This window comes from Melanerpes formicivorus, unplaced genomic scaffold, assembly GCF_026170545.1.
Source record: "Melanerpes formicivorus ecotype bairdi unplaced genomic scaffold, bMelFor1.0.p_v2 SCAF_3, whole genome shotgun sequence".
Taxonomy (NCBI): domain Eukaryota; kingdom Metazoa; phylum Chordata; class Aves; order Piciformes; family Picidae; genus Melanerpes; species Melanerpes formicivorus.
The window spans coordinates 20,233,961-20,261,305 of NW_027142355.1; the positions used below are offsets into that span (position 1 = coordinate 20,233,961).

At 43.5% G+C, this 27,345-nt stretch overlaps 1 protein-coding gene across 2 annotated transcripts in view; it reads right to left on the reverse strand.

Moving 5' to 3' along the window:
* Positions 1-213: 213 nt before the first annotated feature.
* The window catches only part of CAMK1D (calcium/calmodulin dependent protein kinase ID), a 242,389-nt gene continuing 215,257 nt past the window's right edge, over positions 214-27,345 (reverse strand). The window contains exons 7-12 of one of the 2 annotated variants that reach the window (XM_068168345.1): positions 25,734-25,846; positions 22,343-22,421; positions 12,899-12,986; positions 12,035-12,173; positions 7,805-7,922; positions 214-4,234 (exon numbers count right to left, since the gene is read on the reverse strand). In XM_068168345.1, coding sequence (XP_068024446.1) covers positions 4,222-4,234; positions 7,805-7,922; positions 12,035-12,173; positions 12,899-12,986; positions 22,343-22,421; positions 25,734-25,846 — 550 coding nt within the window. In that variant the 3' untranslated portion in view covers positions 214-4,221. The remainder of the gene's footprint in view (positions 4,235-7,804; positions 7,923-12,034; positions 12,174-12,898; positions 12,987-22,342; positions 22,422-25,733; positions 25,847-27,345) is intronic. The other variant, XM_068168352.1, reaches the window with a different exon arrangement.

Here is a 27,345-nt window from a genome sequence, read left to right on the forward strand (position 1 = left end):
GGAGTAACACTAGAACAGGTTGCCCAGGAAGGTAGTTGAGGCCCCATTCCTGGAGATATTCAAGGTCAGGCTCAACAAGTCTCTGAACAACCTGATGTAGTGGAGGGCAGTTGGACTAGATCACTTCCAACCAAACCCATTTTATGATGCTACGATAATTCACACCCTTTCTTGCAAGTGGGTGCACTTAGAAACATCAGACTTCACACCAGGGTCATTCAATTTGATTTATTGGAGGAAAACAATTAGTCATCCCTTTAAATTGTCATTATGATAGAAATCTCGATATGTATACATGATTGTCAAGGCAGAGAACCATTTGCAACGTAGCCCCATTAACAATTTGCAGTATTGCAAACTCATTATGCAGATAAAACTTTTGCAATGCCTTAATACATGCATGGAGTAAATACATAGTCTCCCTTCTGTTTGGACATGGATGCTGTTATGAACTTGCACCAATCACAAGACCTGCAATATTAGGCACACTGACATTCCTTGATTAAGAGTTAAGCCTTTGTAGAAAACATGCTTACAGTTTCATTAAAAAGTCAACTGAGAGATGTTTTGCAGTTGGGGATATTTGGGGAGTCACTGGTCTGGGCAGTCTGGGCTTCTTTTAATTTCTCACTGACCCAAATCAGATAACTATTTGGAAAAAGGGCTCAACTGACCAAACAGCTGTTTCTCAACTAGAGGTCAATGTGTAACAGGGTGTTGATGTTGCATTGACCAGAAACATGAGTACACCATATCTCCCACTGAGCTACAGCTTTTCACAATTGTCACTTTGGGGATCATGCCACAGCTTGATCTAGTAAGACATATCATATGTGATGTCATGCCAGGCTCAGGGCATGTAAATGAGAGATGAAAAAGCTCAGAGCTACCCTGAGCACTTCGCTAGGAGCAACCAGTGATCAGGAACCACAGCGTGCATCCACCTCCTTATGGAACCTTGTACCATGTGCTGCCTCAGCAATCTGAACTTAGGCTGGTTTAAATCCATGATGATTTTTTTTATGGTGCCATGTAGCACTTTGGCAATGGCACAGCATCCTGGCTGAGCACTAGCCTTGAAGGTGGGCTCAAGACTTCTTGGTGCTTTCAGCCATCACAGAACAATCCCTTGCATGATTTCCAAGAATGATACTTGCTCTGCATGCCACAAGCATGGTGCTTTCTCTCCATCCCTGCTGCATGGCATGCCTTTGCCAGGAATCCAGAGCAATTTCCCAGCCCTTTCAGGTGACTCTGCTTCAAATATTAGGAATTTGAACTTTTTTCACACTAACGCAGAAATCACTCAGGAGCTGGCACCACTGCCTTGCTGATGCCCATGAGCTGGAATTACTACAAGTACCAAGTGGCCATCCTGTACCCTGCCTTAGAAAGACCAGCACAAATGAAAATGGATCAATGATTAAGGGAAGAGAAGGCAATGGCACGATTTCCATGTGGAAGAAGGAAAAGTGCCACAATGAACTCTTCCACAGTTAAATGGTGGTACTATGTGGAGGTTCCAGGATTAACTGCTGGTATTTATGTGGTAGTGCTCTGGAAACGATGGGATAAATAGCTCAGCTCTCTGCTCTATCTTGTGCAGGCAAAGAATCACAGCATCTTGGTCCCCAAAATGCAGTTCATTCTGCAACAGGTGAAAAAGAAATATCGTGTAGAAAGAAAAAAAAATGCTAAGAAGTGAGAGAAGAAAAACAAACCAAAAGAAAAGAGAAAACCCAAAGAGACACACCAACATGCTTCTTTGGTAGTCCTGAGTGTTAGCACCCCAGGAAAGGAATTTTTGTTTCAGATCAAATTTTTAAGCACTGTATTAAAAAAGGGATCCTCCCCTCCCCAACTCTCTGTTTCTAGGTGTGTGTACGTGACTGCTGCATAGTTTTAAGCTGCTCTGGATGGTGACTCTTCCTGTACATGCTGCAGAGCACTCAACAGAAAGATGAAATAAATTACCAGGCTTTGCAGAATCTTGTTTACAAAACACCAACTTTTGCATTTACTCAAACTTAATGATGGATTTCGAGCAACAGACACACTGAGCCATTTAAAAGCAAAACGTAGAAGTAAAGCCCTCGAAGAAAAGGTTGGGTTGAATGTGCATAAAGAAACGGCTTGGGAAATACAAAACCAGTGAACGGCAGTTTAATACATGCAGTGCAGTATCATGCATTTATTAGACATTTGATGTCATTATTAATTCAGAAGTGTTTTTTCACAACACTTGTGAGTGTACATGCCCTAATGCCTCTCTGGAGCATGGACAAAATTGTAAAAGCATTTTTCTGACCGTATCATTTATGAAGAGGTGGAAAAAAATAGCTACTTGGACAGATCAATAGCACAGTTCATGGTGGGTAAGGGATCTTGAAAACCAGAGTCTGGGCTAAAGGAGCCTTTAACCCCCATTACAAACACTATTTACACAGCTTTGATCCAACCATGAAAAGTTGGACCATAAAACCTGAACCAACTCCTGATCTCCCACCAGTGGGATCTGCAATCCCTGGAGCCACAACACACACACACACACACACACACACACACACACACACTTGTTACAGAGACTGGACCATCCCAGCAGTCAGGATGTGAAGGCAGGACTTAGCAATAGGGATGCAGGGAAAGACAGAAGAGATTATGAGAAACTTGCTGCTGGGCAAGCAATGGAATAGCTGATTCACCAAGGAAAAGTCTACTCATGTTGTGAGGAGGTGGCCATTTCCTCACTCAGCCATTGCTGATGGTGACCTGCCAACCAGCTCTCCCCTCTTGGTTTTGATGCTGTCTTTCTTATATTCCATAGTCTCTGTGTGTTTCTGCTTTTTGCTTGAATGAGTCTAATGCTTTGCATCAAGTTTCTGGTGCAAATAAGCATGATAAGGAAAGCAAACTTCCCTTCCCATTAATAATTTCTGGGATGCATTCAGCCCCAACTCAGACAGATAAATGTACATGGCAGCAAGGACAGAAATAATCCCAATTAAATGAAAATTTCAATGCACTGAAAGGAAGATACTTCTGTACCTTGAGGCTGAGAACAGAATCTGCTAGTTTACCAGTAGATTAATCCCCTGACCCTTTGGAAAGAGCATAAAGCAACAGGCTATGGTCTACATGAACTTGTTGGCAAAGTCAATCTGGTGTATTTATGCCATGCTCACTCAGCGCTCCTCAGTGCTGGAGCTGTTATCACAGAGGGATAGCACAGCTACCTACATCTGATCTAATTAACACCAAGTTCACATCCAAGGATAGCTGGAATCTATCTGCCTTTCTATGTTGGTGTAGGTTTTTGTGGGAATTTTTTGTGGTGGGTTTTTTTTTTCCTTTCCCCTGCCCCCCTTGCCCCTCCTTAAAACCACTAAAGGAAGAAGCAGCCTTGGATCCATCTACCACTGCGTTTCTTGAGCATCCATGAGGTCTGTGTTTTTGTCTGCAGAGGGTATGGGGAGAAAAGACAGAGATCAGGGGCTGTGTTAGCTCCTGGGGCTGGGAAAAACTTTGGACAAGCTCTGAAGTCCCTCAGGGCCAGGCAGGGGTCCAGAAGAACTGGTTATAGAAAAAAAACCTATCAATAGCCATGGAGGTATGCAGGACGCATGCACAGTGGAAACTGTCTAATGCCTACTGCAGAACTACATGGAGGTGTCCACCAGTATGCTGACACCCTTTTTGTGGTTTGATTCATATCCAGAACAAACCTCTACCATTTCTTGATTTTATTTCAGCACCACAACCATAACAGAGACACAAGGCATAGGCAAAATCCTACTGGGTTTTCTGCATCCATCACTCTAATGGCACCAGTACAACAGCAACCAGGACAGAAGACACATCACCAGCAGAATGACACAGTCTTAGGAAAGCATCACTGCTAGGTTTGCCCCATACACCTACTTCCCCACACACCTACTTCCCCACTAGCTGTGCCATGGGGCCAATATCAGTTTCGTGCTGCAGAAGGGGTGGTCCAGCAGAAAGTTAGGGTGCACTGGGAATGAAGTCACATGCAAAATCATCAGCAGAAGCCCCTGCCACTGCGATACTGACTTTCAACTCGCAGAATTCACTGGTAGCCTGTCCTCACAACTTCTTCTGCAGACTAAGGTGCCAGCTGGAGCTTTTCTGGATTTTTTTTTTTTTCAGCAAGCACACTGCTGTTGGCATCAGAGATGGCCTCTGTGACTCTGGAGGTAAAAATCAACAATCAAAGCTGCAAGCAAAGAGAAAGAAGGGGAAGGAGCTGAGGAAAACAAGTTACAAAGGAAAACACATAGTTGCCAGTAAAGCAAAGCAGAAAACGGTAACACACAGGTGAGTCCAGGCTGAAATCCTCATTTTAGATGCAAATCACACATTGCTTAGTAGGACAGTCCATTGGGAAAGAGCCCAGAGGAATTTCTATCTGCTCCTTCATGACAAGGCCAGTCGAGCATTTGCTTTCAATCTCCTGCTTTGGTGCTAGTAGCCCATTCCCCACATGCACATATTATTCATTCCTGTTTGTGCATTCACATGAGAGAGTGACAGAGCAAAGGTGGATTAGGGCAGAAGGACATGCAACAGCACTGAAGCATCCCCAGGTAGTGATGCTGGAGTGTTCGCTGGAGCAAACAGCTCCAGTTCTTTCTATGAATCTGGCCTGGGTGCTGCTAAGTCATCCCAGTTAACAGATTTAAAATGAGAAATTTTAATCAAGAGATACTTCAGGAGTCAATGACGAGAGTGATCTCTAAGCATGTGGTGAACCCCCAGGTCAGGTCTTCAGCTGTGTTTCTCTGATGCAAAAGAAGAGCTTCCCACCACCCGAAATTGTACCAGAAAGAAACAATTTTGCTTTTAAGAGCTTCTGTTTCTTGTCTTAAGATCCCAGCAGTTGACAGCAAGCCAAAAAGAATGATGATAAATTACACAACTACAGCAGAGTATTATTTGCAGGAAGGGGACTAAATCATTGTCATTTCAAGCGTGGAAGGAAAGAATACCCCTCCCAACACTCCTCCCAGTAAAAACCACAGAAAGCACCCAGCATGGAAGGGCAGCCAGTCCCCCCTCATCTGCAGGACAGCCTGTCTGCCTGTGCTCCTCTTGCTGCTCTTGGTTTTGCAGATTGAAATCCATATGCTTCTCTTTTTTTCTGCAAGATGATGTTTGGATGCTGTATTTTGATTAGTGCTCTCAGCAACTACATCATGTTCAAACCAGACCTCAGGTTTAAGAAGCGAAGGCAAAGGGGGGACATATGAGCCCTAATCTTTGAAACAACTGTACAAGGAGAAAAATATTCCCTGACTAAATCTGCTTTTGCTTGCATGTGTGTAAACATGGATAACTCTACTGAACCCAAACTTGCAGACTGCCTACTTATAGTCCTGCAACTGGAGCAGAATAGATCAGGTGAGCTTATATGGGGTTTAAAGAGCTCTCCTAAACTAAAGTTTCCTTACTCAGGCTAGCAAAACAAAGTATAATTATATTATACTCATTTTCAGACACCTTTTCAGCAAGACATAAGTAGCTCCCAGGGTAAATACTGATAAAGTTCTTCCTACTCTTTGTCAGTGGGGTGGGAGTATATGGTGGCAATGGCCAGGAGATGGGGTCAGTTATGTGACTTGCAGCGAGGAGACTCCCTGCTCTGCAGTCTGCCCAAATCTTGGTCAGAAGTCCTCACAAGGGAAATTCTATGGAGTTTTGCTACCAGCCCCCACAAGACCAATATCTGTCATCTTTGCCAAAATGAGAAGCTGAAGTTGAAGCCTTTCCATGTTAGCATCCATACCAGCTGCAACACGATGGGGGATACCGTGGATACCTCCAAAAAGGGTGGGCATCTTAATACCAAGGAAAGCAGAGCTCTATCTGGTGGAATGGCTTTATGTGCCACCAAAGGAGTAGCTGTCTCAGAGTTAGTCCTCACTGTCATCTGTTTTCCCAGCTTTTAGCACTCAAAGCACAATGGATGAAGTCCTGGCTCTGCCAGCTGAAGTCAACTGACTGAAGCTGAAGGAAGATTTTGAATCCTCAGTGAAAAAATAAGCATTTCATGTTTTTTTCCTAGCATATTGCCCAATACATTCAGCTGTGTTTGTGGCTTGCTTTCAAAATTTCTTGTGCAGTATAGACGACACGAGTGTGGCAATCAAGAGAGGTGCAGTGAACAAGTTGTTCCTTTGGCAGCAGATGGCCCTGTCCAAAGTGTGGAAGGCTCAGAGCAGCTAGAGAAAGGTGCCTGCCTCTGCCCCCTTTCTCGTCATATCAAAGGACAATCACTGCTGAGAATGGCATAGAAGACACTTGAAGCCTCTTGGCAAATCCAGGAAAATCTGCTTTCCTCTCTGTTTCAAGCGGCTTTGATGTCTGGCTGTGTGACAGTCATGGTGGCTCTTTCTAATTGATGCACCAGCACATGGAGCCTGGGAAGTGCATATATTAATTTAAAAAATGGGGCAGATTGATCTTACTTTTGTATATGAGATCCTGGAGGAGGGAGAGGCAAGTGTCACCACTGCTCCTGCATACGCTCATCCTTTCACTGACACTTTGCTTTCCGAGGTCAGTGGGCCTCTGTAGTCCTTGGTCAGATCTAAGCATGATGGAGCAACACTACACAAGATCCTGCATTTTGCACCTAAGAACTTGCCGTAAAGGAGTGCAAGCATCAGCCCTTTCCTTGAGGCTGAAACCCAGAAATACAGAGATTAAAGTCCAACCTGAATTTTGGCAAGTCTGGGAGGTGCTGAGCATCTGCAACACCAGGCAAAGCTCTGAGGAACTCCAGGTGCTCAGCACCTCTGACACAGAGCCCATGGGCTGGATGTGCCCTGTGCCAGAGGCCAGGCTGGGAGGAGGCTGGTGGATTAAATGTCTTGCTTGAGGGCAGAACAGAGAGTTCTTGGACTCCTGGTCTCACATCTTCCTTTTCTTTCACTCTGCTCCTAACACACAGCAACTTGAAGGAGATAGGGGCTGCAAGATGAGCCCGTTCTCTGTCATTCATTTGCTCAGCTCTAGTTGGCTCCTGACCAGCAGCACCATGTATCTGCCTCTCCTCTGAAACAGGGGTGCTGCAGATCCCCAGCACTACAGGAATGAGGACAAGGATGAACTGACTCCCAGCTGGTGGCAATTTAACTCTCACCATGGCTTTCAAGAAGGAGGGTAGGCAAAGCAGCAGTTCCTTAATCTGAACAATAACAGCTCTGCTAAAGCCAGACAGCCTTGCAATCTGATTTGAGGAGCAAGAAATGGCATGCCATTGAAATCCTCCCATGTTGCAAAGTTAACATCAATTCCTACCTACAGAAATAGCCTACCCCCAGCAAACTGGAAGGAGGGACATTACTGGAAGTACTTCTTAAAGGGGAAAAAAAATAATGCTCAGAAAAGCATCTCTATTTAAATAATCCAGTTGAGATGTTTGCAGTTAATGGAAAAAAATACAACATATATGGTTACCTACACTGAGAAAAAAGTAAATCACTGGGGAAAAGAATGAGTGTTCATTAGTTAGAACATTGCTAGACTCACATATATATATATATATGTATTTCTATATATGTATATATATGTACAGCACCGTTAGAGACTGTTAGATCCGTTCCCCCTGGAGTCATTGCAGTTTGTGATAAATGAAACATTTCAGAATTGCAGTATAAAATATGGCCATAAAAAAATCTTCTTTCTTCTAGTCCTTCACTGAGCATGCACCGCAGGGTGGAATGGTGCAGAGGCAACCTGCCAGCCCAGCCAGCTGCCCGCTTCTCGCTGCCCCAGCTCTCACTTGCTCCCTGTGTGCACCGTGGTCACTGTGGTGGGTCTGGGTCTCCGGTCCCCTCCTACTGCAGAAACGCCTGAAGAAGCAGATGAAACAAAACTACACAGAGTGGATGGAGACATACCTAAAAGGAAAGCCAGAAACAGAGTTAGAAATGTTATTTTAGGAGGTAAGAACGTGGGCAAAGTTGAGTTTCTTTTGCAGCACACTAAAGAGCAGAGGGGACCACAGCTGGGGATGGCGTTCCAGCTCTTCCTGCAGCAGTGGGTTGGCTGGGTACCTCCACAAGGCATCTTCTGGCCCATGGCCCTCCACCTACTGCCACCAGCGACAGTTGCATATGCCTGCTGGAATGAAAAAATGTCCAGCTTTGGTACATGTTCAATCAGACTGATTCCACATTTCTAGGGCTGTAGATAAAGAGTTGTGGGATTAAAAAATCCCTCCAGAATTGCTCAGAATAATTTTCCTCGTGAGCATGTTAAAGATGATTAAACTTCTCATCATGGCCATCTAACTAAATGAACGAACTGTCCACCTGGACTAAAAATATTTCCCAAGGCATCCTGAAAAGCTGCTGATAAGAAATTATAGTGAGTCAAATTCATTGCTGAGTTCCAGAAAACCTAGAGGGAATATAAATTTCTGTGACTTAGATATCATTCTAGTGACAGCTCATGTCACTCCAAGTTTTGCTAGTATGTCTCCATGATGTCCAGCTAAGAGATGGAAGTTGATATAGCTTGAGTGACTGGACTCAAAATTTAATCAGGTAGTTAATTTTGAACTAATCAAAGACTTCTGACAAATATTTCTTTTAGGGGGAAAAAAAAAAATGGGAGGGTGGGGGGGAAGAGAGAGTTTTAACGAAAGTAAAAAGCTTACAGAAAGTATCTACTTCCAGTAAACTCTCCACCACAGCTTTAAAAACCCAAACCTTCCAAAGCATAGCCTCTGAAACAACAAAGCAGGCTGGGTTTTGAATGACAGATTCAAGATTGTGCTGTTCCTGTACAATGTCAGCAGTTTCTATGGAAAGCATTAATGAAGAGAAATAAAACATATCCTTGCCAGAGCTTTCCATGGATGAACTACCCCTCTTGCAGCAGCTGTTAAGACCCCAGAAAAGACCCTTAGATTTTGCTGGTACGGGCAGCTCTCCAGGCAGCTGACAGCAGCATTGTAGGCACTGATGTGCAAAGGGAACTCCAGTGTGAGAAAAGCTGACAAAGGTGAATCTGGCATAGCCACCTCACTCTGACAAGACTCTGATACACACAAGTGATCTGAAACACAGCTTGTTTTTCCACCCTGGTGAATAATTGATGAAAATTATATTAATACATTTTCAGACTGAAGTTTGCTATAGTCCCTTGATTACTCTAGGACAATTTTTATGATTCTCCCAAGCAACCAGCACTGGAACAAGAGGCCACAGTCTCAAGCTGTACCAGGGGAAGTTTAGGCTGGAGGTGAGGAGAAAGTTCCTCAATGAGAGAGTCGTTAGCCATTGGAATGGGCTGCCCAGGGAGGTGGTGGAGTCACCGTCCCTGGAGATGTTCATGAGGGGATTGAATGTGGCACTAGGTGCCATGGTTTAGTCATGAGGTCGGTGGTGACAGGTTGGGCTTGACGATCTTTGAGGTCTCTTCACCTTGGTGATTCTGTGATTCTGTGATTGTTACAGCCTTCAACTACTTTTCCTTGCTTCAAGGTAGCATTTCAACCTCAGGGATGAGCACGCTGTACTACACTTGGCCACATCCTGCTTCCCACCATTTGACACCTGGTCTTCACACTGCTATTTATCAATTACCTTAAAAAGACAGAAATCTAGGTCCCATAATTCATCTAGGCAGTCCCATCATGTCTAAACAGAATAAACTAGGCACAGACTGAGAATCAGACCAATACACTTGAGAAATCCCAACTGAGTAACTTAGACTTTCCTGATAGGTAGCATTGTCCAGCTTAATGCATCATCTCTGCTCCGTCTTAATACAGGGAACACAATTAGGATGCAGCCTGACATAACCTACTCCCAGGCGAAGGCTGTATTTAATTGTCTTCAGTGATGTGAAATTGCTGCATTTGAAACTATTTGGAGAGCTTATTAAATGTCTATTAATAGCACTAGGCAGTATTGTATTTTGTAATGGTGGCACAGCTGTTTCATGGAACTTGCTGGATGGGATCTTTCTTGTGCAAGAAATCTGTCCCCAGAGAGAACCACTGAGAAAGTGGCAGGATAGAGACCTCAGAGATTTCCTTTTTCCCAGCAGGAGGTATTTGATGAAGTGCATTTGGTAATTCAGATCCTTCTTAGTGTCACTCTTGGTATTTGCTGCTGGCTCTCCTCACTGGTTCTCTGGGGCTCCAGCATCTCATAGCCCTTTTGTTAATTTCTTGGAGGAATGGAAGCTCTTCTATACTGTCTGCCAGTAAGCTGGACTTAACCTGAGGTGCTTGGAAAATTTTCATTACTTTTCTGCTTCATGTTTCTGATGTGAAAAACACTTGACCTGTCTTAATACATCTTGCTTTATCCTTTGTATTCTGACTTCTCCACCACTGCAAAATATATAGTTGGATGCTCTACAGGGTTCTGCTGGATTCTGTAGCAGTTGAACAGACTTTGATCTCTTCTTGCCCTTCTTGTTCACAGATGTTTTTCCATTACTATTCGGACTATGCAATGCTATCAGTTAACACCATTTGGGGTTAGTGAAATGGGTAGGTGGAGATTAATCATCCATCAGTTTTAACAGCAATGCATGCCATTAGATGCTCTAGACCTAACAGAGTCCATCTTAACCATCCTGCAGCAGGAACCAAAATGAAGGCACATTTCCCCACTGTAAGGGGTTTTCTACATCATTGCACTGCACTGGAACTGCTTTGTGGCTGGTCAGATCTGCAGTGCTCCTTTGCAGTTGCTAGATGTGTGCCAGGAGCACAGTGATGCTTTTTCAGCAGCACCTGTGGGATTTGGGACTGGACATTGCAAACTAGGAACTAAGAATGAATCCCTATCAGGCCCAGGATGCATGTGGAAGGGGCTCTCCTCTTGCTCAGCCACAGCACAAACTGGGGAAAAAATATTTCATGCAGTACCCAGAAGCAGATCCCACCCCAGCCATGGGAGAAACCATTCCAATGACAGCAAGAAAAAACACAAGAGGAAACCATATAGGGCCACAGGGACTAGGGCATGTGGCATGTCCTCATCAAGGAGCAGAGGTTGGCAGGCAGAGGGTAGCAGCGCCATCCAAAATCCATACTGATCAGCTTTCGCTTCCAGAACAGTGCAGGGTATACTTTAGAAATTACTTCTTTAATCCCCAGTGAAGTAAGCAGTGGCTTGCAATACCATCAGCTATTAATATTTCTTTTTGGTTCCACACCTTAATATAATTTCATCTCATTGTAAGCCCACATCTCTACATTTCGTATGTGAAAATCTCTACAGAGGGGCAGAAAGGAATAAAGGAAATGCTCAGAACCCAGAGATTAAAGGCTTCATTGCAAAGGATGTATTTCTGTATTCCAAATGATCCCTTTGCTGCCATGCCTCCTTCCCTGGCATTCAGAAAAAAAAATATATCCCAAGCATCTGACTCCATTGGACAGCTTGCAATCTCAGCTATAGTGCATAACAAAGAAGGCAGTGGGCCAAGTCCTGTTGTGGTCTACAGAGCTGAGCTCTGCTCAGACAAATGATCTTCTTTGTACAGGAACTCAATTTGGCCCAGAAAGAGGGAAGCTGGGTCAGACTGGCAGGATCAGTGTCCTTCATGGAAAATGGAAATGGAAATAAACCAATTTTTACAGAAAAATGTCTTATCATAATACTGGAAACTCAAACATAAACAGTAGGAGTAAACTTTTTCAGTTCTCAATCAAATACACAGCTTTTGTTGCTGGGGGGTGGGTCTGCATCTTTTTCCCAAGTGAAAGCCCTTTTTCTCCACAAGAAACAGTGGTTTTCTCTCAAAAATGCACTGAGCTAAAACTGATTTTTTTAGTGGATAAATTTTTCCAATTGATTTGGTTTTTTTGGCCAGCTTAAGATGAAGTCTTTTATCCCTCTTCAGTCCTTATTTTAAACACCTACTTGCACAAAGCCAAACCTAGTGGCAGTGAGGACTGCAGCCTGGGGGGCAAGAAGCAAACAGGAATCCCATGAATTTGCTCAGCTGCCATGGCAGGAGCTTTGCTGGGATCTCAGCTACTCACAATCTTTCCGTGTGGCTGCATCAGGAAGCGGTGTGGCGAGACTGAGGGTGCTGGAGACGCTGGCGCTGGCGCTGTCCAAGCTGCTGCCGAGGTGTAACCGCCTCATGTGCCGTACCACTGCTGTGGCGTTAAACGCTTGCTGACAAACAAACAAAAAGAAAACAAAAACAATTTTGAAGGTGGAAGGCTGGCTTCTGCTCCTCTCCTGGCTGCTCAGAGCTGTCAGAAGTGAGTGAGCCCATCATGTCTGAGTAACCCCACCTGTCAAAGATGTCCCTGCTAACTGCAGCACGTTGGACTAGATGACCTTTAAAGGTCCTTTCCAACCCAAACTGTTCTATGATATCATTCTGTTGATATGATATGATATGATATATGATATGATATGATATGATATATCTTTCAAAATTCTCCCAGTTTCTAGTTTCTAAGATAGAAATGACAATATCAAACCATACATATTTCTGCCATGTTCTTGTTCCCCATTGTTCCTTCTAGCATTCAGCTGGGACACAGCAGCCTACAAGGAAAGTCATATTTGACATATCCTTCCCTGCCCCAATACACAGAGTGTCAACATTGTTTCATGTCCCCCCATGGTGCTGACCCAAACTCTACATAAACCATGGGTGCTTTAGCAAAGAGCAGTCCCAGCTCCATTTTTCACATTTGTTATGTTTATAAACATGGTTAAAAGCATCCTCTATAGAAGCCCTTCAGGGCCACATAGCCTTAGTCTAGACCAAATATTTTGATGAAAACTTTGGGCCACAAAAGCACTAACACATTGAAAGGGTGGCAGTATTGCCCCTACAGTAGCAGACCTATGTGTCCAAGTGTTGTCCCTGAGGACAGATCACTTACTCTCCATTTGCTTTTTGCAAAGTTCTTCCGGATCTGAGCACTGACTGACTCGTGGATGTTTTTGTTGAGTGCTGTATCACCAGCAATCCTGAAACAGACAGAGAAGAGACTTTTTAAGACATCTTTTGCTCTCCTTCAGTGTTCTTTCTTCTCCTCAACAGAAGGCTGGTCCAAGGTGAGATTGCTCCTGCAGCGATGAAGTTTTCATTCACACAAGGGGCTCAAACTTCCCACCATTGTCTCTGCTGGCAGCAGTGGTGGAAAATCTCAGGCAATAAAAGCAAGTATAGATAAGGCTTGTAGGTCTGACAGCTACAAAGAGGTAGAGCTTTATTTTGTTGGTGCACGGCTGCTTTCTATCACCATTACAGCCCTAGATGAAAACATTCTACCTTTTTTTCCTTTACATCTAAAGATTTAACATCAAGAGGCTGAGACTACTTTTAGCCTCAGCCTTGTGCAGCTCCCAGAGCCACTCCAACCTGTCTGATTTCTGTTTGCACTGGAGATTTTCCTGCCACCCTGCAACATACATAGGCATTCATCATGATTAATGTAGATTTACAGTACAGCAGATACAAGAGCACTCACTAAAGCAGCATAGGCTGCACAAATAGCCTGTCCAGAGAAGGGCAACAAAGTTGGTGAGGGGCTTGGAACACAAGCCCTATGAGGAGAGGCTGAGGGAGCTGGGGTTGCTTAGCCTGGAGAGGAGGAGACTCAGGGGTGGCCTTATTGCTCTCCACAACTACCTGAAGGGGGCTTGTAGACAGGCAGAGGTTGGTCTCTTCTCCCAGGCAACCAGCACCAGAACAAGAGGACACAGTCTCAGGCTGCATCAGGGGAGGTTTAGGCTGGAGGTTAGGAGAAAGTTCTATACAGAGAAAGTGATTGCCCATTGGAATGGGCTGCCTGAGGAGGTGGTGGAATCACCATCAGTGGAGGTGTTTAGGAGGAGACTTGATAGGGTGGTTGGTTGCATGGTTTAGTTGATTAGGTGGTGTTGGATGATAGGTTGGACATGATGATCTTGAGGGTCTCTTCCAACCTGGTCTGGTCTATTCTATTCTATTCTATTCTAATACTTTAAGCTGAACAACACTCAACCTAAAAACTTCACATACTCTACAGTTTCTTCAACACATGAAGACACATTCAAATCTTCACTACACACAATCATTTCTCGATAATTTTATTCCTTCAAGGCATGTTATCTGTTGGAAGAGTAGGCATCACAGTGAACAGATACTGGGCCACATGCTGGGCTAATTAGTACTATCTTGTCAGGAAGCAAATATTGCCTCCTATGTTGTATGTGATGTCTTCAGAAACCATCTTTTCAGCCACATTGTAGAGTCCATTAGCAATAAAAAAAATATAATGCTTGAATAATCCATCAGTCTCAGAGTCTCCCAGTCAGGGCACCTCCAATACAATAATGAGAGAGCCAGGGAGACTCCTAGTCCTCACTGCTCCCTCCATGCCCTCCCCGCTCCCTCCATGCCCTCCCCCAGCTCTCACCCCTCTCCCCCATCCCCCTGCCCCCCAGCTCTATCAAAAAAAATTTGACAGATATTTGGCTAACCAATTGCTAAAGATCTCCAAAAGATGGAGACTCCTCAGGCAACCTATTCTAGTGCCTCACTATCTCCCAGAAGACATGGAAAATAGTTTACTCCCTTGGTCTTTGAAGCATCCTTTCACATATTTGAAGACTGTTATCATGTCTTCTCTTCTCTAGACTAAACAAACTGATTCTTTCACTGTTTCTTCATAACTCATATTTTCTAATCCTCTGATCTAGTGAGCTTCTCTGGATTTTCTCCAACTAGTCCATGTCTTCCTTAGAGGGCGGTACCCGAACTGTTCACTGTTTTCCAACTAAGGCAGCAGAATGGCAGCATTGCTTTGTGCTTCTTAAAAGATGAAACTCTGCTTACATACCCCAGTCTGCTGTTTTGATTTATGTGGCCCCTGAATTGGAGACATTCCTTCCATTTTGCCCAGATCTTTACAAAGTAATGCTGTTCTTCAAAGAACATGCAGCTTTTTGTATTTTTGTGTCAATGTCACAACTAAGAAGTGCTCTTCGGGGCCAGTTTTCTCCATATTACTCCCTTCCTTCCTACTGGCCGTGCTCACCCAAGATGTCAGGGAGATGAGAGGAACTACTTACTCATGAAAGGAAGGTAAGGGACTAATCCCCATCTTCCAGTACTGGAGAGGCACCAATTTCATTCCATTGCAACTGAGCTTATCTACACTGAGTTATTCAAGAGTACTGGAGCCATTGGGATTGTGGGCAGGAAGGCACAGGTTTCCAATTCATGTAGCTCACCTGGTATTGGGAAGGGTGCTTGTCTGACCAGCACTATCACATAACATCTATCTCAAATAGTACTAGTACCCTGATCAAAGCATGGCTTCCAAATGTCACTGCGTATCTGATTGCCTCCACACCTCTTCTTGAAGAGCCTGAGAAGACTCTAGTTATCTGCCTGCCCTGCACAGCTTGTTAGCTTTGGTGCACAAGTGTGTGCAGATTTGTGTCTGCTCTACTTGTACTGCTCAGCCTTTCAATGCAGACAGGTCCTAGCAGTTTCCTGATGGGAATGAAAACTGCCAGTCAGAGTCACTTCAAAATGTCATGAGCACCCTGCTCTGTCCAAGAACACCTCTTTGGTTGAAGACAAATGACCTCAACATGGTCAGAACAAGTTCTTGGGGTATGATATCCTTGCCAGCTCTTCCAGATCTTTCCAGCCAGTGTCCACAAGGACTTGCAAATGCACTTCTGCTGTATGAAACCTTTTCTTGGGTGTGCAACTCAAGTACAGGCTCTCTCTCTCTCTATATATATATATATTAGAGTTTAGGGATCATTTTCTGAAATACTGATGGTTTCAATAACAAACTGTTGGCTCTGGTAGCTAATAAACTGTCTTGTGCCACCACCAACTCTATGCTTACTATGCAGTCCTCATAGATCCCATAAAAAATCTTAATATTTGGGTGTTTCCTAAACAGGCAGAACAGTACTTTTTGACTTCACAAGGGGATAAACAGACACTTTGTGAAGCCCTCAGATGCTACAGTGGTGGGGACTAGCCTACATCTAGGGTCCTTTCAACAGCATTAGCACCTTGCAGATGCCAGTTCTTAATCAGAGCTAAATAACAGCAGTGCTGGGGCTAATTTAGCACAGCAGGATCCATTCAAAAACTTGCTGGTACGCCAAGCAGTGTGGTTCAAAATGCAGCCCCAACTGCCAAAGCCTAGTGTGGGATCATTCTCCAAGCCACTTCTGAAGATCTATCCTATTAATGGTGCAATGCTGTAAAGTGAGAACTGTGCTTTTATACTGTACTTTGCACTTGGAGGATATGGAAACTTTCACAAAATACTCATGGCATTATGGTGTTTATAGTAGAGTTTTACTTCTAGGAAAACAAATGATATTAGCATCCATTGTCTGTTGGTGTTTTGCAGGAGATGTGGTGGCATAAAGACACAGGCAAGAGAGCAAGGAAGTTAGCAGGTAAAAGTCATGTCTTTTATGTGATCAGCTGGTAGAATTTGAAAAGTGAGATAAACTTTTGGACACACAAACCTACCCTGAGATGGGTATCATGAGCATCATCACATCTATACTGAATGTATTTAATCACGAACTTCAGTTCTCATGCTGAGATGATAATGCATGAAATTTAGAAGAGATACTGGTTTTGAGCACATTATAATCACCCTTCCACCTTTCTCTAACTCTCCAAGTTCACAGGCTATAAACTGTATTGCTTTTCCTTTGAGGATGAAAATACATTAATAGTTTTCTTTCTTCTTTCCTCTGCACCATGTATTTTCTCCTACAGGAATCAGATCAATTTCCCCTGAGAAACAGACATCTTCTGTTTCAGAGATTATCAACTGATGCCTATCTATTCAAACCCTCAGCAATAGTTCTTGGCTTTGCAGGTAACTTTGAAGTTAACTGTAGCAGCTCTGAAACTTGTTTTTACCAATTATAGCAGGTGGCCCAGTAAAAGATATTCCTTCTACTTACCACACATGTACACAACCCCCATATTAAACAAATCAGAATAATTATGTTATGGTGCTGAACATCACCCAGAACTGAGCAAGAACTGCTTAGCCAAACTGGAAACTGGCTTTTCGCCTGGCCGTCCCCATTTTGCAGCGAGTGAAACCAGATGCATCCTAAGAATGGTTTGGGTAAGTTTGTGTTGATGCCAGTCTCACGTTTGCACGTGTACCCTTGTAAATACAGAAGTGTCTCAACACATATAATTGCATATCGAGGGCCACAGCCTGGTAAATTTCTATCACAAATACTTCCACTGAAGATACATAGGCTATGTCTCATCAGTAACCATAACAAATCTAGCCCTAAACATGAGAGGAATCTAATCTAATGATCAAAAAATATTTCCTAGCATCTAACTTATTTTAGCTCTCTAGCTGAATTCAAAGCTATCAGAGCAATTTATCTGGCGATACCACTTCTAAGCTTTGAGAGGAGCCTCCAAGAAAGCAAACCCAGTAAATTTCCTTTTGGAATGTTCTTTGTTAGAGTACTGCAAGCATGTCTCTCGCATCCTCCCTGCCCACAATGGCAGGCAGTGTCTTTTATCTACCATTATTTTCTGAACCTTCATACTGAAGGCAGCCAACTCAAACTCTGTGCTGGCCAAACAGTGCTTGGATATGATGACAGGAAATAAAGAGTTAGCTGTGATGGATAGTGCTGAGGGATCGTAACTCTTCACACACACATTCACACACACATACACACATGCATGCCTACAAATATACACACCACATACTGTATCAGTGATGCTCCAAAATAAATAGAGTGCAGGGATGAACTTGATAAAGAGTTTGATTTAATGTTGTAAACATCAGTGCTTCCCTTCAGGGAGCCCTTTTCACACTTCAAACAACATTGTCTGAGAACTGAGCTCTTTGTAAACCATGTCCTTTGCCTGGGTGGAAATTATTATCTGGCTTACACTCTCTGGCACATAATAAACACTCCAGGTCACGGTCACAATTTGCAGAGGCTCAATCCTTGCCAAAGTCTTGTGACTGTTTAGCGTAGGCGGGGATGGACATCAGCATGCTCTAAGTATCATCTGCTCTCCTGTACAAGCAGTGGGGAAAGGAGAGGGCCACATTTGTACCCACGGACGCTGGTGTCTCATTTAGGCACTATAAGCTCCTTCTCCTCTGCACAATATATACAGGGAGATGATACATACATCACCCTGTCCCAAATTGCCTTTGATGCCATAACCAGCTTCAGCACACAGCTCTAACCCCATTTAAGGTCACTTGGGTAATGCAAATAAATTCACAGCACATCTTCCAATTCCTATACTAGCTTCCTAACTGTTGGACCTTCTCCATGCCCTTGGAGGACTGTTTTCCTTCTCTCTGCTATGAGTCTGGAGGCTGAATTTGGGGTGGCAGGACCAGTTTGACCTGGTGAGGAGCACAGTGTGACGTATAACTGGAAAAAACAGGTTCTTGGGTTTTCTGCTGCTTGCCCTTAATCCCTGCACCCCAAGCAGCTGCACTAAACAGGATGTGGTGCTGACGTGGCAATATAGTTAATAGACTTAATTAATATGAGCTAGGGAAACATTAAAATGTATCAAGCTGCAGCAAAATTACGTTACTGTTTTGTTACCTTCATTTTCCACATCCTTTTTGAAAATTCACAGTGGAACAATTAAGCAGAACATTCTACCTCTGCAGCACACCATAAACAGTGCAAATCTCAGTGAAAGACACACCTTAAAATAAATACCTTTTCCAATGGAAAGCATAAGTCACTTGTATATTAAACAGGAAGGATCTGTGTAAATGGACAGATTGTAAAGGCTGGGGTGTAATCATTATACCAATGAGTCTTACATGTTGTACTGTTTCAGCTACCATTCTTCACTGCAATTATTAGCCTCCTTTTCTGCCAGCTTCAAGTTTTACATACCGTCGCACTGCCAAGGCCATTTGATTATAAATAGCAAAGCAGCACGTAAGTGCAGGCATGTGGGGAGCAGATACAGCACTGAAAAGTGGGCCATTGGGAAGAAGTATTTACTTTTTTTAGGTCTGATCCTGTACAAACACTTAATCATGTGAGTAGCTGGCTACTTCGGAGCACCTTCCCGAAATTCATGAAGATTATTAGCCTTAAAGGCACAAATGTAGTATCTTGCAAGATCCAGCTCTTGCAAGCTTTGTTTTGAAGTTCTCAATAAAAACGCAGTAATGAAAAGAAATATGTTTTGGAAGCAGATCTTCATAAATGTTACATATTGAAACAACAAAATCTTACAGCTGGGTAGCCATATCAATAACTAATTTTATCTCAATTATAACCTATGTGTTAAGTATTCATGATACAATAGATTTCTTCCTAATGATCTGGTACTGTAGAGGCAGATTTCCCAGAAAGAAGAAAAAGAGAAAGCTGGAAAATGTCACTACATGGAGCCACTTCACCATGTGTATTAATTATCTACCATTTGCACAGCAACAGTGACTTGGGGAGATGTTCTGTGTTCCACTGTTGCAACAAGGAGGCAGACCCTACCCTTCACTGAAGTCAGGATTTTACTCCATGTGAACTCTAGTGTTTAAAGATGCTTCTCCAGTTATGTTTCTTTATAGAACCAGTTGTGTAGACATAAAAAACCCCACCAAAAAACCAACCCACCAGAACCAAAACAACCTTTAATGAGGTGAAGTTAAGGGATACTTGAAGTGTAAGTACTCTGCAAGTGGGGACCATTTGAAATCTACTCTGACCCTCTATTCCCACTAAGCTTTAAATGCCTAATTACACCTGAAGATGTATGGTAAAAAATACATAGTCTTATGAAAAGGTGGCTCAGGATGCCCTCATAATAGAAGTCATGATAGCCTGTTTCCATTGGCTAAACTCTTTCACCTTTATTTCCAACTGCTGCAATGCTGAATGTGACTGTAACAGAGAGAAGTACAAGCCTGGGTGTGTTGGAAGCTTAAATATGTCCAGGTTGAGGGAATCATATAGATGATCTAGAGGAAGCACCAAGCTCTCCTCCTTCTCCACCAAAAAGACCTTTCTCTCCTTCCAAGGGTGCCATTGCAGCAGACTCAATGGCTAGAATGAGAAAAGAAGTAGTAAACCCCTCATTATTTCCTGGCATAAACAATCTGTGTAGAAGATGCTTCTGGAACAATGATGGGGCAGATGGAGATCTCATCACTAACTTGGAAATAAAAGATAATATCCAGGTGAGTATACCTTATCGAAAAAAGGAGTTTAGTAGCATTTATCACTACAGGATCCAAACCCTTCAAAAAAATTACTGCACCTCTTTCCAGAGATGCCCATAACTGTAACATTTATGTTACAGGAAGCTTTTCAGAGCAAGGAGGAATGAGATACTGAGTTTTGCTCAAGAGCTCATTGGGGAAAACAGAGGCAGGTCTAAAGCCATACCTTTGTAAGCCTCTGTGCTTTGCTGTAAAACTGTTCTTTTGTAATCCGCTGATACATATTGTCTGTGTGTTGGAGGGAGGTGGATTTGGGATGTGGGGTGGAAACATGATGAATATTTTAAACTTCCCTATTGCAGTACTATTTGCATGTCTGACATCTTAAAGCCTGACCCTGATCCATGCTTTACAGGGCTTGGAGGAGCTCTGCAAATGAACCACTGCCTTGCAAAGCCAGCCTGGCAGAAGATGACTCCTGGCCATAGAAATGGGGGAAAACCCTTTCTTGGGTGTTTTTTTTTAATGGAAGATTAGCTTCTGTAGAAAATATCCACAACTATGGAGTAGTCTGTGAATTTTCATTGGCCCTTGGCCATGACATAAGAAAGACAAAAATATATAAAAATAAGGGGGGTGGGGGTGGTGAGCAAACCCACTTTTTATTATTTTGTTCCTTTAGGTGGAACAGAAGCTGTGTGTCTTACAAATGCCACATTTCTTTGTCGCACTCCAGCAACCAACAGAGATGTAATGGGGCCAAAAGCTGGATGCTTATATTTTGTGTATCTTGGATGTATAGTTTTGGAAAATCTGCCTGCTATACAAATGGTCAGCTCATTCTCTGCTAGGAGCTGCATTCCTATTGTTACCCTGTATTTCTAGTACTGACTTTTGTAACTTGTTTAACTTCCTGAGGCTCAGGACAGTACCGTTTAGAAATGCTGGGTTTTTTCCAACTCGTGAAAGCTGAATTTAATTTCCTAGATTTCCTTTTTCTCACACAGACAATGCAGTTATTGATGGGACACTGGGAAAAGGGCAGGCTCAGGCCCTGACTTTTCCTCGACTCTCATTTGTATTGATGTCAGCCACTGATGCAGCTAATAACCATCTGCAAAATGTATCTCATTGTCATTGGCATGGAGGATGAAGAGCAAGAACTTTGCTCTTCTCGGTGATTTACATTACCTTCTGCATCCCAAGCCTTTCCTAAGACCTTTTAATTGTAAAGGCTGAGCCTCAGTCATATCTTCAGCCTAATTTGTAATCACAATGACAATCTGCAGTCAGACATTGGTATGTCATTCCCACTATGAAGAAATCAGTGATATCTCACTGTACTCTCCGACTTTTATAGTCATAACTTACTGACTACCTTTATGAATGCCAAATCATTCATTAACAATGGGGGTAATTCATCAGCCTTCGTATTGGTAAAATTTCATTAGCAAGTGAGCCAGATTGGTAAAGACCTTTGAAAGGATTTACTTTCCATCTAGTCCCAGGACCGGAAGCAGCAATAAGATGAGAAAAAACAGTGAGTGTCAGAGAGGAGCATAACCCCCTTGAGGTCAAACTGAAGTATTTGTTCTACAGCCAAAGCCGTTAAGTTTTACACTGCTTTGAAATGTAACACGGTTTTAAGCTGAGTACCAAGTTGTGTTCCTACAGAGCTGGAAAAGTCAAGGAGTGCATCCAAAACTCATATCTATTGAGGAAGCAGAGGTGACAAGAGCCCTGCTGATAAAGCTGCATGGAATGCTCTTAAGCACTCTTTTATCACCTTGGCAAGGGCCTCATGAGCTGGTTGATCTCCAGCTTTCTGCACACTTGCAGAATTTGACTTTTTGTCCCAATATATGATTTCTGGGTTCAATCATTTTTGGCATATCCCACTGCTGCACTAGAGCAAACACACATAATTCAACATTTCACTGAATCTTGACACAGATACTCAGCAGCTTGGTGCATGAGATTAAAGTGCATCATGGTTTCCAGAAAAATCTGGAAGGACAAACTTGGGAGTTGTAAGAATAAGAACACAGAGGTTTTTAGCAGAGGTTAGTATACTACACAACAAAAGCCCTATTTCCACCCATCAGGGTAAAATGATGCTCTTTGAACTGAGTGCTTCACACAGCAGTGAGTGTTGCTTACCAAGGGTGCCGTGCTGCTTGCTCACAGGTGTATCTTTTATTAGGGTCCTTCTCCATCAAATTCCGAATGAAGTCTTTAGCTGTTAAAAAAAAAAAAAGAAGAGAGAAAGAAAGAAAAGAGATATAATAATTTAAAGCAATAGAGTTGATGCCCAGTTCTGTTGCAGGATGATCAGCCAACAGCACTGACTAGGCTATCAAGTGCCATCTGTCCACAGCACCAGAAAATGGGTCATTTGTCACTTCTTAGTACAGTGTCATGGGTTCATGGGTTGAGCTGAATCTGCTGGTATGTATTTAATACCATGATGACATCATACCAGCTTCAAAGTGGAAGTGCTGCTGGAGCAAAGCATCATGAGGCTTGAAGTTTAGACTGTAATACGAGAGGCTTCCTCTTTCCGGGTTTGGGATGTGGGTCTTTTCCACTGGGCTGGCTGCTGTGTGTTTGGGTGGAGAGAATTGTAGACAGGCAGATGATGGTCTCTTCTCCCAGGCAGCCACTACCAGAACAAGAGGACACAGTCTCAGGCTGCGCCAGGGGAGGTTCAGGTTGGATGTTAGGAAGAAGTTCTATACAGAAAGAGTGATTGCGCTATGGAATGGGTTGCCCGGGGAGGTGGTGGAGTCGCCGTCATTGAAGGTGTTCAGAAGGAGACTTGATGGGGTGCTTGGTGCCATGGGTTAGCTGTTTGGGTGGGTTGGATTGGTTGATGGGTTGGACACGATGATCTTGAAGGTCTCTTCCAACCTGGTTTGGTTTATTCTAATAAAGGTTTGTTTATTCTAATAATTATTTAATTGCTGGCTTCTGCTGCTGCTTCTGCTTTTGCTGCACTTTTCTGCAAATGAGCTAAGACAATTGTGTATTGTATCATCTCACTAAATTCCTTATCTCAACCCAGAGGTTTATTTTGTGTTACTTTCCTTCATGTCTGTGTGTGGGGAGGTGGGGCTTGTGAGTGCGCTGTGTTAACCCAGGACAGTCCACATTTGGAGCCCAATGTGGGGCTCAAAAAGTGCGTTGTCTTAACCAAGACAGTCTGTTTTGCCAGGAGATAAAAGGGTTGAGATGATAAGAAGACAAATAGCGAGAGGATTCAATTAAGATTAGAGGCTTGTTAAGAGAGTTTTATATACTTTTTTCCCCCCGGTAGTATGTTTGCTGGGTTGATGCATTTGCTTTCTGGAGGCAGCTGGGGCCGATGTACTGAGGTCATTTGTGCACTCTCTGTGGTTCTGTTTGTCTCTTCAGGGAAATGTCTTAAAGCTATGCTGTTGCTGAGCTGATTACTGGCATGTTATGAGATGATTACACCATTAGCCACTCAGTTTAGATGCAATTTCACTGATTGATGGGCCAGGTTTTGTCCAGAGTAATGCAGGTCTATCTCAAGAATACCACCTGGAGATCTGCCCCAAGACTGGATAATTCTGAGTGACAGGGTATGTGAGAGAGTTTGAGCAAGTGTCTAGGACAGTGATAATCACCCCTGGGCAAGGGCAAAATCCTGACAAACTGGTGAAATGTTTGGGAAAAAAAAACATTGTCAGCCTGGAACTTCCTGAGAGACAGAACTCACTGTGATGTGTTGGGTCTTGGCCCATGCTTATTGAGCTCTTCTCATCACTGGTCAGAGTGAGCATGGCCAATGGAAGTTCTCTGGACCTAGAGGCAGACCAGCAGGCACCATGGCTACTCAGACCCCAACAGCAGGCATGGCAGCTGCACCAGAGAACCAGCCTGTGCCAGGATCAGCTGCCTTGGGTAATTTGTCATTTATTAGTATAATCAAAGTGACTTAGGACTAAATCCAAGTTATTTAGTATGGTAGATATAAGCTGAAGATGTCTACAACTGCAGATACATTTAGGAGTGGGATGGATAATTCAAATTCAGCAGATTCCAAACCTCCAAGCTCTCTGGTCAGCCAAGTGGCTCTGATCATCTTAGTGGTCTGAATATAGCCACATGTGTTGGGGATGCTGAATGGGAAAGGCAAGGAAGAAGTCAGATGCCACAGTAAGAGGAGTTTCTCACTGCTCACTCTAAGCCCACACATGGGCAGCTGTGAGGATGTATTGTGCATTTAAAAACAAGTTATAGAGGAAAATTTATTCCCCTGAGCATAAGCTAATGTTGTTTTAATTGACACTATAATGGAAAGAAGGAAGATCACAGCATGGCATGTATCCAGCAGTTGTAGGAGAGAGTAGCTGAAGGAGCCACAGTGAAGCCAAATATGGCAGGAAAATCTTTGTGTTGATTTACATGATGGCCTTTCTCCTACAATGCAAAGGGGTCTGCCAACAGACCTTCATATTTTCTCTGAAAACTCTTATGGGCTTAAAAAAACTCTTCTCATCACATATACTTTTAAGCAATCCATTGCAATGATATCTGGACAGCAGATGTAAGCAGCATGAAGTGTTTTCTGTGGAGATAACATGATATATAATCATCTTTAATATATAAACCTACATTGTTTATATCTCCTTTGCTTTTATCAGTAGTACTAATGAATCAGAAAATTGCATTTCTAGGGACATTTCTGCATGATAAAATATTCCTAGCATTAATTTCTTCTCCTGCATGAAATGGCAGATGATCCCCTGGGTTGGACAGAGCAAGGACACTGACTTTCTGTGACCTCTTGGAGACCATGCAGCATGTTGGTGGCGCATGGAAGCTGTAATGCTGAACATGTCCCTGCTGCCACCTAGAGACTCTGGTGCTGGCAGACCATGAGCTATGCTGCAGCCAGAAGTCTTTAGGCATATCTGTCTATAACAGGTTGATCTATCTCTCTGTTTGACTGACTAGAGCAGGGACAGGCAGGCACTGTGTGTTAAATGTCCTCTGCACTGAGTGGGGAAATGGGCAAACACTGGGCAGCTGTCTGGATTAAATCATGTGGCCAGCACTCCCACTTTCTGAATCTGCTTACCCACCTCATTTGCATGTAATTTGGTTTCTTGGGTTCTTTGCGGGTAACACTTCAGACTGGTTTTGAACCTGCAGTGCAGTGTCAATAATAGAGCCAAACTAGTTTGCCACCTTATTATCAATGACACAGAAAAAATCTGCTTTTTATTTGGATATCATGAAGAATTAAACTGCTTTGTTCTCTTGGGCTACTCTTGTGCTACCTTCATCTTCTGTTCTAGCTACATTTTAGTGCTTTGTGTGTGGCTGGACAAAATGGTACTTAATTTACTCTCCCACAGAAATAAACTCCCATAAATATTTGAACTGAAAGAAATTCACATTCCCAATGTTGTGAGTTAAAAAGAGCTCAGCATGTGACAGATGGTTCTCACACCTAGAGGAGGATACCTGCGACAGGTATGCGTGCATGGTTGCTGCAATTAAATGAACAGTAGATTCTTACCTGACTCGGAGATGTCATCCCAATACGGAGAGTCAAACTCATACTCTGCCTTAAGGATCTGCTCAAAGAGTTTAGAGTCATTTTCATCATAGAAAGGGGGATACCCACAGAGCCTAAAGGACAACAAGAAAAGAGAAATGTGACTTTTGGATTTATCTGACTGACATGAGAAAGAGGGAGGGAGAAGAAGGAGAAATTCTTCTTTAATACTTGATCCAGTAAGTTTTCAAGCAGGCAAACACTACCATGAGACAAGTTTGTTCAGGGACATGTAAATCCTGATTGGTACTATTCTGGGCAAAGGAATTCTGCATGAACACGTGGTGCTGTTAATACTGCATGGACTCAAGCAGATACCTTGGCCTGTCCTCACTGCCAGTTCTTCTGGACTGCTCCCACTCAATACCTTGCACAGGCCACTTAAACTGGCTTTATTTTCTCCTAGAGATTGGAGACGCAGTGCAGTAGCTCTGCAGACATGCAGGCACAACAGAACCTTGGGAACTGTGGACACATGAGAGGTGACAACACTTACCCAGTCACCTGTTTGGCATCAGGACAGGCTTTTAGCACAACCTGTGGTCTCTACAATATGCAAAAGACTGTAACTGTATAGGGAGATTTGTTGTACAACTGTGGAGCCACCAGCCACCTTCATGGACCTTTTCTCCAGCACAACAGGCAGGAAGATGGTGCAAAGCAAAATAAGGAGCGTCATAAAGCTATCAGGCAAAGGGCAGGATGCATCTGCAGGTTGTGCTGGGCTCCCAGGCAGAATGAGGAGGACATCTGGGAGTCACTCCACCCCTGCAGCAGAACATGAGCTGGGTGCACATAGACCTGCTACTGTTGCAGAGACACTTCTGCAAGTGATTTTGCTGCCCACATCAAATCATCAACTTTGCCTAAAGCTAATAACAGCCCTGTCCTGGTTTTCAGCATTCATAATCAGACTTCTCAGAAAACCTAGTCTCAGGACAAGCAAGATATCGGACATTATTTTCCAGGTTTGAGCTAAACCATGCAGGGTGCATGCTCCCAGTGCTGAGGACAACAGGACAGGCATTCTGCAGGACAGTCATTCTCCTCCAATCTTTCAGATGCTGGGCATGGGAATAATCACATCTGGCGCTGTATGAAGCATAAGCAGCAACAGAACTCATGTATCAGAAATCCTCAACATCCAGCTGATGCTGCCTGCCCCTCTGACTAGACGTGCTGGCAAAGATAGAATAGAATAGAATAGAATAAACCAGGTTGGAAGAGACCTTCAAGATCATCGCGTCCAACCTATCACCCAACACCACCCAATCAACTAACCCATGTAACCAAGCACCCTGTCAAGTCTCCTCCTGAACACCTCCAGTGACGGCGACTCCACCACCTCCCCAGGCAGCCCATTCCAATGGGCAATCACTCTCTCCGTGTAAAACTTCCTCCTGACCTCCAGCCTGAACTTCCCCTGGCGCAGCCTGAGACTGTGTCCTCTTGTTCTGGTGCTGGCTGCCTGGGAGAAGAGACCAACCTCTGCCTGTTTACAACCTCCCTTCAGGTAGTTGTAGAGAGCAATAAGGTCACCCCTGAGTCTCCTCCTCTCCAGGCTAAGCAGCCC